The sequence below is a fragment of the Chiloscyllium plagiosum genome, unplaced genomic scaffold (assembly GCF_037043375.1).
Source record: "Chiloscyllium plagiosum isolate Xiang-an unplaced genomic scaffold, Cpla_swu_hap1 HiC_scaffold_6, whole genome shotgun sequence".
In the NCBI taxonomy this organism is placed as follows: domain Eukaryota; kingdom Metazoa; phylum Chordata; class Chondrichthyes; order Orectolobiformes; family Hemiscylliidae; genus Chiloscyllium; species Chiloscyllium plagiosum.
The window spans coordinates 129,533,561-129,545,890 of NW_028270144.1; the positions used below are offsets into that span (position 1 = coordinate 129,533,561).

Consider the following 12,330-nt stretch of genomic DNA (forward strand, 5'->3'; position numbering starts at 1 on the left):
TCATGTTAACTGCTTCTTTCTCCATATATGCTGCCAGGTCTGCTGGGTTTTTGTAGCTTTTTCTGTGTACATAACTGTTTGTCTCTGTCCCCCTATACCGTTGAGCACTTTGTTTCTAGGCAGCAGCTCAGTTTGTTTTCCCTCTTCTCTGTTTTCAAATGCAATGAGGTATTCACTTGAAGGATTTCTTTGAAACTTCATCTAAATGTATGTAAACAACACTTCAGGCACCACTCTCAGAACTCTAAATGAAACAAAAACTACTTTTCCTGACCTACACAACATCAAAATAAAAATAACACTAAAACGCTATACATGATTTTGTTGACTTCTGTTCCAGGTATTAATATATCATGAACCCTTTGTCCCTAACAGCACAGCGGGTGGTTCTATGTCAAATGGGCTGCAGCAGTTCAAGAAGATGATTCATCACCATCTTCTCTAGAGCAATTCGGGATGAGCAGTAAATGCTGACCCAGTTAGTGATATCCACATTCCATGAACACATAAATTTTAAAAAAAGCTTTTGGCCAACAGGTGTGGACAAGACGCACAACTTCAATGTGTTTTTGTATGATAGATTGTTAAATTTTGTCTAGGCTTCTGAGTAAGGAATGGGTGAGAAACTGAAAAGCGTAAGGAACTGTTGAACTACACAAGAAAGATCCAGATAAGTGAAGAATTTTAAAAATCTGCAATACAGATACAATTTTTAAAAATGTAAACACTCCTTTAAATTTCATGTTCGAGAAGATCAATTGGGCTTGTTAATAAGGTGACCAAGTGGAAGTTACGATATTGTTTCTTCTCTCTCCTTCAATTTCCCTGGAATAATCATGTAATGTTTACGAAATGTGGCTTTGCTGTGAAAGCCTATTCAGCCTTGCAGTTAGCATCGTGAAATCCGATCTTGATATTTTTATATGATTTATGGTTGGGTGAGTGCAAAACAAGATACAATTTGTTTTCTTGTTACACCTTTTTTTTGGTCATTTCTGATGAAGGGCTTTTTGCCCGAAACGTCGATTTTCCTGCTCCTCGGATGCTGCCTGACCTGTGCATTTCCAGCATCTGCAGTCCTTGTTTTTACACCTTTTTTTTTGATCTACAGTTAATGGCAAATAACCACAATGGGTTACTGATCAATTTAAAGGAAAGAAACCTCAGACAGGTTACTGCTTTCAGAAATGTTCATGGATCTCCAGAATTGCCTGTCCTAATGTCAAACCGAGAAGTGTCAAACTTATTAGACCGAGAGGAGATTGGGAACTCGATACCAGAGGAAAACTTCAAATAACCTGCTATCATATGCTTTCTTGCAAATCTTAGAACATCTTACAACGTACTGAAAATACCAGGATTTAATGAATTGAGAGAAAATGGATTGAGTATTGATCAGCAGGCAGGAAAAAGGAGTAAATAGTTTGTTTTCAAGATGGAAGACTGTGATGAGTGGTCTACAGCAGGGACCGATACTTGGGTCCCAGTTATTCACAATATATATCAATTATATGAATTGGGAGTCTTTTTCATATTTGTTAATGATACAAAATTAGATGGGATTGTGAATGTTAAAGACTCTTCAAGTTGATTGAGTGAGCACGTTTATAGTGGATGCTCTATAATGTGGATAAGTGAGACGTTGCCCTCTGTGGTACTAAAATAGAATAGTACTATATTATTGAAATGGTGATTAGATTTGAAAAGTTGACGTGCAAAGGGTTCTGTACACAGTCATTAAAAGGGATCATGTAGGTGCAGCAAGCACTGAGGAAGACAAAGGTTTACCAGACTGGTTTCTGTGTTGGCAAGTTTGTCACATGAGGAGAGATTGGGCCAACTGAGCCTGTATTAACTTGGATTTGGGAAAATGAGTGGAAATCTCATTGTTGGAGTTGGGCAAACTGGATGCAGGAATACTGTTTCCACAGGCGTAGAGCAGAGATGTACAGCATGGAAACAGAGCCTTCGGTCCAACCTGCCCATGCCGACCAGACATCCCAACCCAATCTAGTCCCACCTGCCAGCACCTGGCCCATATCCCTCCAAACGCTTCCTATTCATATACCCATCCAAATGCCTCTTAAATGTTGCAATTGTACTAGCCTCCACCACTTCCTCTGGCAGCTCATTCCATACACGTAACACCCTCTGCGTGAAAAGGTTGCCCCTTAGGTCTCTTTTATATCTTTCCCCTCTCACCCTAAACCTATGCCCTCTAGTTCTGGACTCCCCGACCCCAGGGAAAAGACTTTGCCTATTTACCCTATCCATGCACCTCATGATTTTGTAAACCTCTATAAGGTCACCCCTCCACCTCCGATCCTCCAGGGAAAACAGCCCCAGCCTGTACAGCCTCTCCCTGTAGCTCAGATCCTCCAACCCTGGCAACATCCTTGTAAGTCTTTTCTGAACCCTTTCAAGTTTCACAACATCTTTCCGATAGGAAGGAGACCAGAATTGCACGCAATATTCCAACAGTGGCCTAACCAATGTCCTGTACAACCGCAACATGACCTCCCAACTCCTGTACTCAATACTCTGACCAATAAAGGAAAGCATACCAAATGCCGCCTTTACTATCCTATCTACCTGCGATTCCACTTTCAAGGAGCTATGAACCTGCACTCCAAGGTCTCTTTGTTCAGCAACACTCCCTAGGACCTTCCCATTAAGTGTATAAGTCCTGCTAAGATTTGATTTCCCAAAATGCAGCATCGCGCATTTATCTGAATTAAACTCCATCTGCCACTTCTCAGCCCGTTGGCCCATCTGGTCCAGATCATGTTATAATCTGAGGTAACCCTCTTCGCTGTCCACTACACCTCCAATTTTGGTGTCATCTGCAAACTTACTAACTGTACCTCTTATGCTCGCATCCAAATCATTTATGTAAATGACAAAAAGTAGTGGACCCAGCACTGATCCTTGTGGCACTCCACTTGTCACAGGCCTCCAGTCTGAAAAACAACCCTCCACCACCACCCTCTGTCTTCTACCTTTGAGCCAGTTCTGTATCCAAATGGCTAGTTCTCTCTGTATTCCATGAGATCTAACCTTGCTAATCAGTCTCCCATGGGGAACCTTGTCAAACGTCTTACTGTAATCCATATAGATCACATCTACTGCTCTGCTTCATCAATCTTCTTTGTTACTTCTTCAAAAAACTCAGTCAAGTTTGTGAGACATGATTTCCCACGCACAAAGCCATGTTGACTATCCCGAATCAGTCCTTGCCTTTCCAAATACGTGTACATCCTGTCCCTCAGGATTCCCTCCAACAACGTGCCCACCACTGAGGTCAGGCTCACCAGTCTATAGTTCCCTGGCTTGTCTTTACCACCCTTCTTAAATAGTGGCACCATGTTTGCCAACCTCCAGTGTTCTGGCACCTCACCTGTGACTATCAATGATACAAATATCTCAGCAAGAGGCCCAGCAATCACTTCTCTAGCTTATACTGATGCAAAATATTCATTTTAGTGTCTCCCCCATTTTCTGTGGCTCCACACAAAGGCCGCCTTGCTGATCTTTGAGGGGCCCTATTCTCTCCCTAGTTACCCTTTTGTCCTTAATATATTTGTAAAAGCCCTTTGGATTCTCCTTAATTCTATTTGTCAAAGCTATCTCATGTCCCGTTTTGCCCTCCTGATTTCCCTCTTAAGTATACTCCTACTGCCTTTACACTCTTCGAAGGATTCACTCGATCTATCCTGTCTATACCTGACATATGCTTCCTTCTTTTTCTTACCCAAACCCTCAAATTCTTTAGTCATCCAGCATTCCCTATACCTACCAGCCTTCCCTTTCACCCTGACAGGAATATACTTTCTCTGGATTCTTGTTAGCTCATTTCTGAAGGCTTCCCATTTTCCAGCCGTCCCTTTATCTGCGAACATCTGCCTCCAATCAGCTTTTGAAAGTTCTTGCCTAATACCGTCAAAATTGGCCTTTCTCCAATTTAGGACTTCAACTATTAGATCCTTTTCCATCACTATTTTAAAACAAATAGAATTATGGTCGCTGGCCCCAAGTGCTCCCCTACTGACACCTCAGTCACCTGCCCTGCCTTATTTCCCAAGAGTAGGTCAAGTTTTGCACCTTCTCTAGTAGGTACATCCACCTACTGAATCAGAAAATTGTCTTGTACACACTTAACAAATTCCTCTCCATCTAAACCTTTAACACAATGGCAGTCCCAGTCGATGTTTGGAAATTTAAAATCCCCTACCACAAGTTTGTTTCTCAATTTCCCTCTGACTATTGGGGGGTCTATAATACAATCCCAATAAGGTGATCATCCCTTTGTTATTTCTCAGTTCCACCAACATAACTTCCTTGGATGTATTTCCGGGAATATCCTCCCTCAACACAGCTGTAATGCTATCCCTTATCAAAAATGTCACTCCCCCCTCCTTTTTTCAAACCTGTGAAATCTCTACAATTAGATTAGATTACAGCGTGGAAACAGGCCCTTCGGCCCAACAAGTCCACACGGACCCGCCAAAGCGCAACCCACCCATGCCCCTACATTTACCCCTTACCTAACACTACGGGCAATTTAGCATGGCCAATTCACCTGACCTGGACATCTTTGGACTGTGGGAGGAAACCAGAGACCCGGAGGACATGGGGAGACATGCAGACTCCACACAGACAGTCGTCTGAGGTGGGAATTGAACCCGTGTCTCGGGCGCTGTGAGGCAGCAGTGCTAACCACTGTGCCACCGTGTCGCTCCTCTCTTGCCTCCCTTTCTATCCTTCCTGTAGCATTTGTATCCTGGAACATTAAGCTGCCAGTCCTGCCCATCCCTGAGCCATGTTTCCGTAATTGCTGATATCCCAGTCCCATGTTCCTGACCATGCCCTGAGTTCATCTGCCTTCCCTGTTAGGCCCCTTGCATTGAAATAAATGCAGTTTAATTTATTAGTCCTACCTTGTCCCTGCCTGCCCTGTTTGACTCACTTCTGTTCTCAGCTGTACCCGTCTCAGATCGATCTCTTTCCTCACTATCTCCCTGGTTCCCATCCCCCACACCTTACTAGTTTAAATCTTCCTGAGCAGCTCTAGCAAATTTCCCTGCCAGTATATTAGCCCCGTTCCAATTCAGGTGTAATCCATCCTCCTTGTAGAGGTTACTTCTACCCCAAAAGAGATTCCAATCATCCAAAAACGTGAATCCTTCTCCTATACGCAGGCTCCTCAGCCATGCATTCATCTGCTCTATCCTCCTATTCCTGCCCTCACCAGCTCGTAGCACTGGGAGTAATCCAGATATTACTACTCTTGAGGACCTCCTTTTTAAATTTCTGCCTAACTCTCTGTAATCTCCCTTCAGAGTCTCAACCTTTTCCCTTCCAATGTCGTTGGTTCCAATGTAGACAATGACCTCCTCCTGGCCCCTCTCCCCCGTGAGAACATTCTGCACCGTCTCTGAGACATCCTTGATCCTGGCACCAGGGAAAAAACACATCATTCTGCTTTTTCTCTGCTGGCCACAGAAACGTCTGTCTGTACCTCTGACTACAGAATCCCCTAACACAATTGATCTCTTGGAAGACAACGTATCCCTCGTTGCTTTAGAGCCAGTCTCAATACCAGAAACTTGGCTGTTCGTGCTACGTTCCCCTGAGAATCCATCACCCCTACATTTTCCAAAATAGCATACCTGTTTGAAATGGGTATATCCACAAAAGACTCCTGCCCTAGGTGCCGACCTCTCTCTCCCTTCCTGGAGTTAACCCATCTGTGTGACTGTATCTGAGACTTTCCCCCCTTCTTATAACTGCCATCCATCACATACTGTTGCTGTTGCAAATTCCTCATCGCTTCTATCTGTCTCTCCAACCGATTCACTCGATCTGATAAGACTCACATCCAACAGCATTTATGGCAGATATAATCCGCAGTAACCCTTAAACTCTCTTTAAACTCCCACATCTGACAAGAAGTACATATCACTGCAAAGGCCATTTTTGCTCCTTCACAATCTACAGACCCAGAAAATAACACCGTCTTATTCCTCTACAAACACTGCCCCAGGTTAAATTAATAGTGATGACTTATATTTTAAGTTTAATCAAGAGACTTATCTCCAAAACATATAATCAAGAAAGAATCCACTATACTCACTACTGCAGCCTTTCTCATGGACAGACTTAAGACAACAATTAACTTATCTGATTCTGTTCTGTGAACTTCACCCAACAGGTTCGTCCAAGATTAGTTGTGAAATTCACTGTGTGTTAATTTTCCCAGATGCTCTCCGATGTCTAGCGATACACGAATTCAAAGGCAGTAACTGTGCAGGTTCTCTCTCTCTCTCTCTCTCTCTCTCTCTCTCTCTCTCTCTCTCTTCTGCACTGTCCTCACCATGTGCTTCCTTTGTCTGCTCTTCTCCCTTTTAATCTGCTGCTGTTTTGACTTTTTTCCCCGAAGTTCCAAAACAATGCAACAGCATATAAAACAGTAATTGCTGCTCCTGGAATTTGAGGAAATCCCTTCCAACACCTAAAATACCTCAAATAAGGAGCAGCTCTTACGGCCAGAAAATGTTCCTGTCCTCCATCTTGGATTACCCAGAATCCCCCGGAGTTCCAGATGAAGGGGTCATGGTCTCAGGATATGGGGTAGGCCATTTCAGACTGAGATGAGAAGTTTGTTTGCTCAGAGGTTGGTGAACCTGTAGAATTCTTTACCATAGAATGCTGAGGAAGCCAAGTCCAAATATCTTTAAGAAAGGAATAGATTTCATAGGCTAAAGGTGTTGAGAGGTGAGGAAGGGAATGGGTGTATGGTATCAAGATAGAGGTTCAACTCTGATCATATTGAATGATGAAGTGGGCTCAACAGGCTGAATGACCGACTGCTGCTCCTATTTCCTATGTTTCTTAAAAACTACTGGGGTAGTTTGGCGAAATATGTGGCCTTTAGCTTGATTTGAAAATATTACCTAAAACAATGAAATGCTAAATGTGATCGCGTTAACCTCTAATGTTGAGTATTTGTAAACTTAGTAATGGGAATTTCCTCCTCTTTGCGAATACCTCTTGAACATTAAGGCTGTGACTGGAGCATGATTAGCAGTTGCCACTGGTGTCCAATCAGTTAGTATTTACTTTCTGTCCCCTGTAAAGAAGATGGATGTGGTCAGCATATCAGCAGACAGCAGTGCTGATGTGACACAGTCTGTCTAAAGAAGTGTGGGTCTGTTGAGTTTGTGGTCCAGAAATGTACAAATTAAGATGGAGAGAAATCATAGCACTGAGCATTTGAAGTAGTGTGTGGGAGGACATCCTATCACAACAATCCCAAGACGAGGGCCTCTAATTGAGTGTTAGTGAATTTTGAGAAGATCTTGAGGGCATCCTGAATCGAACCCTGAAAAGATATTTCCAGAGTTTCTTTTGTGGAACCTTTGGGTAGAAATTCGATAGCACCTGAGAAAAGGTCAAGGATAACAATGTGCAATTAATCCATATCCATTTGCTTCTAATGTAGACAAACTCTGTGCTCACTTATCTTTGGTTGCATGTTGCAGCCATTTAAGCGTGCTGATGAGTTAGTTGACCACCTGAGTAGAGGATACAAAATAGTAAGAGACTAGAATGGGTATAGGGTAGCCTGTACTTGTTTTAAGGCCCAGCCTTCAAGGCAAGGATTATGTTTTGGCTACAGCAGGTGCTAGGAGTCATTATAGAAGTGAGTTTGATCTGAGAAGGATACAGCACAAGATAGAGAGCGTGGACTCAAAAGTTTGCCTGATTCAACCTGGACTTTTTAGTGCAGAATGTGGACAAGAAGAAAGACATCCCTGACCCCCTGTCTGTCAGAGGCGAGGAACTTCTTAAAAACAGCAAATTCTAGGAGGTTCATGAACATGGGGATGGGAGGAGGCCACTTCACTCCTTGAATCTTCCTTTATGCAGTGAGATCATGGCTGATCCATGACCTAACACCATATATGCTGATTTCCCCCAAATGCCTTCACACCTTTTTGCCCCTTTTTGAAAGATTTTTGTTTTTAAACTGAACTAAGTGTAGAGCTCTTGTAATCTTTAAATGCTCCTTCGATATAGACAATTCTGAATTGTAAATGTTACATTCTTGTTTTTTTTAAAAAAAGGTTTATAGTGTATTTTCTTTTATTTCTGATTGTGGACTGAAATGAAAAAAATGGTTTTTGAAGGATTACCATGCATTTTCAAAAGCAAGTAACCTGATACTCATTCTATGTGCTATTTACAAAGCTGATTGTTCAAAATGAAAGCTTAGTTTGTAGATGAACTGGCGCCAAACGATCTGGACAAGTGGAGCTTTGCTTATGACAAATAACTGATTAGCCTGTAGACCAGTGACCAGTCATTAACACAGGCCTCCTGACAATTATGTAATCGGTTTCCAGTTAACTAAACAGCTTAGGGTACAAATGTTTTCACAGAAACAATTGAATCTCTTTTCTCTGCAATTAAAAGTATCTCAGACCTAAAGGTAGCCAGTTTTATTGTTGCTGTAAGCTATTGACTTTTGGTTTGGCCGCACTGAGCCTTCTATAAGCAAGTGAGCGTATCTGGAAAAGGAGAGTCGAAAGAGCAGCATGTCCTGACAAACCAAAAGTGCTATCTCAGTGGACCCTGCGAACAAGGACCAGGTCTTTTCGTCTATCCATTTTGTGTGTGTGTGTGTGTGTGTGACACTGCCCACTGAGAGAAGAAATTCCTCTTAATCTCAGTCTTAAGTATGCAACTCCTTATCCTGAGATGATGCCCTCGGTCCATCTTGAGCAAAGGGAAACGGCATTTCCGCATCCACCCTGTCGAGACCCCTAAGAATATTTCCATTAGGTTGCCTCTTATTCTTCTTTATTCCATCAAGTAAACGCCCAGCCTACTCATCCTGTCCTCATCAGACAGTCTCTTGGGGTGGCATGGTGGCTCAGTGGTTAGCACTGCTGCCTCACAGCGCCAGGGACCCGGGTTCAATTCCAGCTTCGAATGACTATCTGTGTGGAGTTTGCACATTCTCCCTGTGTCTGTGTGGGTTTCCTCTAGGTACTCCAGTTTCCTCCCACAATCCAAAGATGTGCAGGTCAGGTGATTTAGCCATGTTAAGTTGTCCATCGTGTTAGGTGTATTAGTCAGGGGTAAATATAGAGGAGGGGAATGGGTCTGGGTGGGTTACTCTTTTTGGAGGGTAGGTGTGGACTTGTTGGTATGAAGGGCCTGTTTCCACACTATAGATTCTAATTCTAATTCTCTGCACTGACTCCAATGGCAGTTGATCTTTCCTTAGATAAGAGACCCAAAACTGTACATAGGATTCTAGCTATGGCCTAACTGGTGCCTTGTATAATTTTAGGAAAGCTTCCCTAATTTTATATTCCATTTCTTTTGAAATAAAGACCACTTGCCTCCCATATTACCCACAGAACTTGGATGCTAGCTTTTATGATTCAAGAACAAGCATTCTGCATCCTTCTGTTCTGTAACTGGCTGTCGTCTTCTCAATTTAAGTAACGTTCAGCTTCTGTATTCTTCCAACCAAACTGCATAACCTCACATTTTCAATATTTTATTCCTTCTGGCAAGATTTTACCCATTTGCTTCACCTGTCTGTAAGCTATTGACTTTATAAGTCTGTGACATCCACCACTTACCCTCTTGCCTAAACTTGTAAACAAGTGTTTGTTGATGAGCTTTTCTTTAAGTCTGTAGCAGGCAGACTACCAGGTTCCCTCCTTGTGACATTATTTTTCACTTTACTAACATGTTGGCAATTTTTTTTTTAAATGCCAAAACACTGAACACTTTCAAATAGCAAATCAGATAAGGATATGTGGTTGCGGAAGTCAGAGCAGTTGATTATCTTGTGTTGCAGTGTTTCAACTATCCTGGGATGACCGCAATTTGTTTTGATAAATTGCTGATTACGTTTATGTGCTTTAGGAATTGAGGTTCACCAGTTTTCATTACAAAACACCATCTCTTTCTCTTTTCTCACTCTTCAGAATATACTCAGTAATATGGAAGCATCAGGTTAATGATGACTTAGTATTGAGTAGCTACCTGAATTTAGAGTTTTAAAGCCTCATTTTACATATTTGCTAGTTTGCTTTAATGCACTTGCCTATTGACCTACTACCTAGTTCAAGAGGAAGACAGAAACCAGACCGTTTTAAACCAGTAATCTGAATTTCTGACAGTCTGAACAAATTGAACATATTAATAAATATCCAGGACAGCGACAGGAAAAAAATAATGAAATGATAATTATAATTGTAGACTAATGACTCGGAACAATTGAATAAATCCTTAACACTAGACAGCATTTATTCCAGAGTACTGATAGTGACTAGAAAAGAGATTTGAGGGGCACTGGCAAGATGGAGATAGTAGAAACTAATGAAACATTCTTAGAATGGTAACTGGTCATTGTAGTGTGGTGATGTTACAGTTCACTCAGGCAATTTTGAATTGCTGTGACAACATGAGCTTTTATATGCATGTTGTCATCTGGAGTTGTGCGTAATGATAGAAGCTCTAAAGTTCTTTTTCTCTGGTCTGATCAGGAAATCTACTTTCACTGCCTACCATTGGTGTGTGCTGGAAGCTCTGTAGGTTGATGGTTATGCTGTTTGGCTGCTTTTAAATGCTGAAAATGTGTTGCTGGAAAAGCGCAGTAGGTCAGACAGCATCCAGGGAACAGGAGAATCGATGTTTCGGGCATAAGCCCTTCTTCAAGTGCTTTTAAATGCACCTTCCTTGGCCATTAAATACTGGAGTTGGCCACAAGCACAGGATTCCTGGCCTGGAGGCAGGAATGCTATGCAAACATGAAATGTAGTTTCCAAGTTCAAAAGAGACAAAGCCAACATTGTTGTTAGGTTAGGTTGACTTTCATCCATGTCAAATAATAGAATTGATTTTCTACAGCTCACTTGATGACCATCTGTAGATCAGTAAAACAGCCGATAGCAGTTGGCATGAGATGATTGTACATGTCTACTAGTATCGACTATGGGAAGCCCTATGGTATGATGCACATTAACTTTCAAAAGGCTTTTCATAAAATTCAACACAAATGATTAAATAACCTAAAGACAATAGAGATTCAGATGTAACAGATATGAAATAGGGCATGAAATATACTCCGTGAACAAATACTTTGGGTAGAATGTTAGATTTCTGATTGAGTTTTGTAAATCAGTGACTGGCTGATTTTTAAAAGAATAGATCTATGTTATTGACCATATCACAAGAGTAAAGTAGTAATTGTGGTCAAGCTTCATTTGCTTTGAGTGTATTATGTCAGCTGTGTGTTAGGTGGGAGCACTCCATTGAGTTGAGAAGTTCTGGTTTCAAGGTGCACTTCAAGACTTGAGCACAAAAATCAAAATGCAATATTAGGAGAGTACCACACTATTGGGGGTGCTTTTGGATAAGATGTTAAATAGAGGCCCCGACTACTAGGCCCCGAGATCCCATGCTACTATTTTAAAGAAGACCAGAAGAATTAACCCTGGTATCCTGTCAAATATTTACTTATTGCTCTATCAACATGGTGGGCGGCACGGTGGCACAGCGGATAGCGCTGCTGCCTCACAGCGCCTGAGACCCAGGTTCAATTCCTGCCTCAGGCGACTGACTGTGTGGAGTTTGCACATTCTCCCCGTGTCTGCGTGTGTTTCCTCCGGGTGCTCCGGTTTCCTCCCACAGTCCAAAGATGTGCAGGTCAGGTGAATTGGCCATGCTAAATTAGTAGTGTTAGGTAAGGGGTATGGGTGGGTTGCGCTTCGGCGGGTCGGTGTGGACTTGTTGGGCCGAAGGGCCTGTTTCCATGCTGTAATGTAATCTAATCTAATCACAAAACAGTTTGGTCTTTATTTAGGTGTCGCTGTTTGTAGGAGTTAGCTATATGTTGAACTTGGTGCCATGTTTCCTACACTATAATACAGGCTACACTTCAAAGGTGTTTCCTTTGTTGAAAAGTGCTTTGAGAAATCCAGCAGTCATGGAAAATATAATATAAGTCTATCTTTATTTTTATTAGCCTTGTATTGTCCTTTGTAAACAGGCCAAGTACTGCATGTCAGTCCATCAGTTGGTTTTAAGTACTATTAGTAACTCATAAATGGTCAGGTTATATTCAATTTTACAGCTTATTCCTTGGAGGAAGTTTGTTTAAAGTTTCTTGTTTTCACCTTTGCAGGGTTTGCTTAAGTATCTTGAGAAGTGTTTCTCAGACCTGAAACACAGAGGTGTTGTGATTGGATATGATACTCGAGGTCAAGAGACTACGAGCTGTAGTAGCAAGAGGTAAGTGCCGTTCAA

At 42.0% G+C, this 12,330-nt stretch overlaps 1 protein-coding gene across 2 annotated transcripts in view; it reads left to right on the plus strand.

Annotated features, from left to right (window-relative positions):
• pgm2l1 (phosphoglucomutase 2-like 1) overlaps positions 1–12,330 on the plus strand; it is a 159,197-nt gene that overhangs the window by 43,220 nt on the left and 103,647 nt on the right. For both annotated transcript variants that reach the window (XM_043692556.2, XM_043692558.2), the window contains one exon: positions 12,209–12,315. In XM_043692556.2, the coding sequence (XP_043548491.2) occupies positions 12,209–12,315 (107 nt within the window). The remainder of the gene's footprint in view (positions 1–12,208; positions 12,316–12,330) is intronic.